Source organism: Gigantopelta aegis, unplaced genomic scaffold, assembly GCF_016097555.1.
Source record: "Gigantopelta aegis isolate Gae_Host unplaced genomic scaffold, Gae_host_genome ctg2803_pilon_pilon, whole genome shotgun sequence".
NCBI lineage: Eukaryota > Metazoa > Mollusca > Gastropoda > Neomphalida > Peltospiridae > Gigantopelta > Gigantopelta aegis.
The window spans coordinates 12,469-15,755 of NW_024533045.1; the positions used below are offsets into that span (position 1 = coordinate 12,469).

General features: G+C 33.1%; 1 protein-coding gene across 1 annotated transcript; it reads right to left on the reverse strand.

Moving 5' to 3' along the window:
- Nucleotides 1-225: 225 nt before the first annotated feature.
- LOC121391670 lies at nucleotides 226-2,175 on the reverse strand. Its single transcript, XM_041523219.1, has 4 exons — nucleotides 2,158-2,175; nucleotides 1,723-1,824; nucleotides 1,048-1,255; nucleotides 226-527 (listed from the first exon to the last, which is right to left on the reverse strand). The coding sequence occupies exons 1-4, from the start codon at nucleotides 2,173-2,175 to the stop codon at nucleotides 226-228; spliced, it is 630 nt and encodes a 209-aa protein (XP_041379153.1).
- Nucleotides 2,176-3,287: the final 1,112 nt, after the last annotated feature.

Here is a 3,287-nt window from a genome sequence, read left to right on the forward strand (position 1 = left end):
CATCACTTGAAAGCCATTTTTATGAACATAGGCCATAAGTAGTATATTCAACATATAGAGATTCACATTCTTCATGATTAAATAACATCTCTATACAGACATTTATTTTAGTTCTATATTATAGAAAGTTGACACTTTATAAATAAATACATAGAGTTGATCAAGTATGTATATCACTAGTAGTGTCTGTAAATACTAAAGCTGTTGGTCCCAAACTAGATCCAGTTACAAAATGATCTGTTGTAACTCATCTGTAGATGATCCAACTTGTAGACCTGATGAGTGATGTGGGAATAATGACTCTCCTGTAGTTACCGTGGGATGTTCCTCTAATGTTGTGAATGGTTGTGTAACCACACCCCCTGGATGAATAATAAGACGTTGGACACCCTCTCCGTTGAGATGTGTCAACTCAGACAGATGAGAAGAGGATGTGAGAGGTTGAGACGTGGGGAGCTGGTCTACTTGATTCGAAGTAAGTAGAGTTACAAAGTCAGCACCAGGTTCATCATGAGGTTGATAATGATCTGTAAGGAGAGACAAAAGTATTAACAAATAGATCAGTATTCTTACTAGGATGTGTTGTTAATCCTAGCAGATTACTGTCACTAGGAGCTATGTTATGTGGAACTGTTGTTTCCATGGAACTAGGAACATTAAGTTCTGTAAAATGAGAAGTCTGAATATCTGAAACAGACTGTGTGTGTGTTTGCGAGTGTGTGTGTGTGTGTGTGTGTGTGTGTGTGTGTGTGTGTGTGTGTGTAAAAGAGAGAGAGAGAGAGTTACATAGTAAGATTGAAATACTGCCTCTTACATTTGTGGGTTGCTGAGGAAGAGAAGTCACTGGTACTTGAGGTGGCAGTTGTTGTTCTTGAGTTTGTTTGATGATGTTGTATCTGAGCTAACTGTTGAAGTAACTGAACTTGCTAAAGAGAGACACATAACTCTAATGCTAGTACATTATATAGCTTTATACTAATGTATATTACACAGTAACAAACCTAATAGAGTCTACATATAATAACATACTACTGTATAATAATGTACTATATACTTGTTGCATTAAAGTGGAAGTGGCTGCTAAATTAGCTAGAGCTGAGTCCGATGCTAGTCCTCCTCCTTCTGCCTCTCCTTTAGCACCATCACCACTCTCACTAGTACCAGCTTCTGCTTGTTGTGTGAGGAGTTGAAGATAACTTTGAACGAGGTCAGAATTAATTTGAGGAGTGGGTGTTGGTGTCTCTGAAGGAACATCCTAAAATAACAAAATAGTATTTGATTTCTTTATACATCATTCATTTGTCTATCCATTGATCCATCATCCATCCATTCTTTAACACATCTGTCTATCCATTGATCCATCATCCATCCATTCTTTAATTCATTTGTCTATCCATTGATCCATCATCCATCCATTCTTTAACACATCTGTCTATCCATTGATCCATCATCCATCCATTCTTTAATTCATTTGTCTATCCATTGATCTATCATCCATCCATTCTTTAACACATCTGTCTATCCATTGATCCATCATCCATCCATTCTTTAACACATCTGTCTATCCATTGATCCATCATCCATCCATTCTTTATTCATTTGTCCTATCCCTTGATCCATCATCCATCCATTCTTTAATTCATTTGTCTATCCATTGATCTACCATACATCCATTCTTTAATTCATCTGTCTATCCATTGATCAATCATCCATCCATCTTACCTTTATTGTTTTAGTACGAGAATGAATCTCTTCTCTTGGTACAATATCAATGAGAAAATCAAACATATCATTCTTAGCAATAGCCATTGCTAAATCACTTCTCTACAGAAAAATACATTAAATGCTCAACCACACCTAACTAAATCTGTCACTTTATAAGGTCTTAGAGTGGGTGTGTCTAATAGGTGTGGTCACAGTGTTATCTTACTTGTACTGTTCTTCTCTTAGTCTCCTCAGTATAGATCCATGCTCTCAATGTTAATTCAGTCACAAATAATTCATAGCTTTTAGAAAACAATATAGGAACCTGTAATAAGACAATCATGTGTTATGTAATGACCACACCCCCTATCATAACGTACCTCACCACTTATCATCTAGAGTAAATATTAAAATATATTATTAAACTGACTGTTAGTATTTTTAGTATAATACCTTGACATCTTCATCCATTCTCATAATCTTCTTTATTCTAGCTAATGGATACTCAGGATACTTCCAATGCTCCTATAATAAGGAGATATATGATATACCAAGATTATATTACCTACCAATATTGTGTATACCAACTATTATACAGTAGCTCATTTATTTACTTCATGACTATAACTTAAAACAGTGAAGTTAACACTACAGCAAACATTATAACATTGTGCAGTAATACTGTACTATTAACCAGATATGTAACTATAATATACATATTATATTATATATATTACTTCCTAGTCTATTATCATAACTTAAAGTTATTATATTACTCAATACACTGTACTATTAAACAGACATGTAACTGTAATATACCTACTATTACATAATAGGCTATCTACTTCCTAATATATTATCATAACTAGTTATTATATTACCTCAATACACTGTACTATTAACCAGATATGTACTGTAATATACCTATTATTACATAATAGGTCATCTACTTCCTAATGTATTATCATAACTAGTTATTATATTACCTCAATACACTGTACTATTAACCAGATATGTAACTGTAATATACCTACTATTACATAATAGCTATCTACTTCCTAATGTATTATCATAAACTAGTTATTATATTACCTCAATACACCGTACTATTAACCAACTATAATATAAGAAGCTAGAGTTAAAACAAATTGAATGTAATTAAAAGACAGTAGTACTTAATAACTTAGTCCAGATTAATACTTGTTAGACAATCTATGTATGTTTTCAAATAAAGTGAATATCATAATTAATGTGGGTGTGGCTTACATCAGTAGTGTCTCTGTTTTCTCTTTCTCGTCTTCAAATAAATTGTTTAGTCTTTTTTGAGCAGCTGTCATTAATGGGACCAGTTGGTTTGGAGAAGAACTGAACTGAATGATGTATGAGTGACTGAACTAGATCAGTGAGCTGAGATAACCTAATAAGGAAATACATTACAATAAAAGTATTATCAGTAAACATTCTTTAGCAATTTCCTATCATACTTTTAAACAGCATATAATGTTCCTGAATAATATAATTTTACATGTAGTTTAGTGAGGTAACTGTTTTGACAACGTCATGTGACATAATAGGTAACTTGT

Bases quoted from the DNA above. Each gene is read 5' to 3' on its own strand.
- LOC121391670 (XM_041523219.1), bottom strand. The intron at 1,256-1,722 runs GTAAGATGGATG...TTGTTATTTTAG, and splicing joins CTCGTACTAAAACAATAAAG to GATGTTCCTTCAGAGACACC. The intron at 528-1,047 runs GTACATTATTAT...CTCTCCTTACAG, and splicing joins TTTAATGCAACAAGTATATA to ATCATTATCAACCTCATGAT.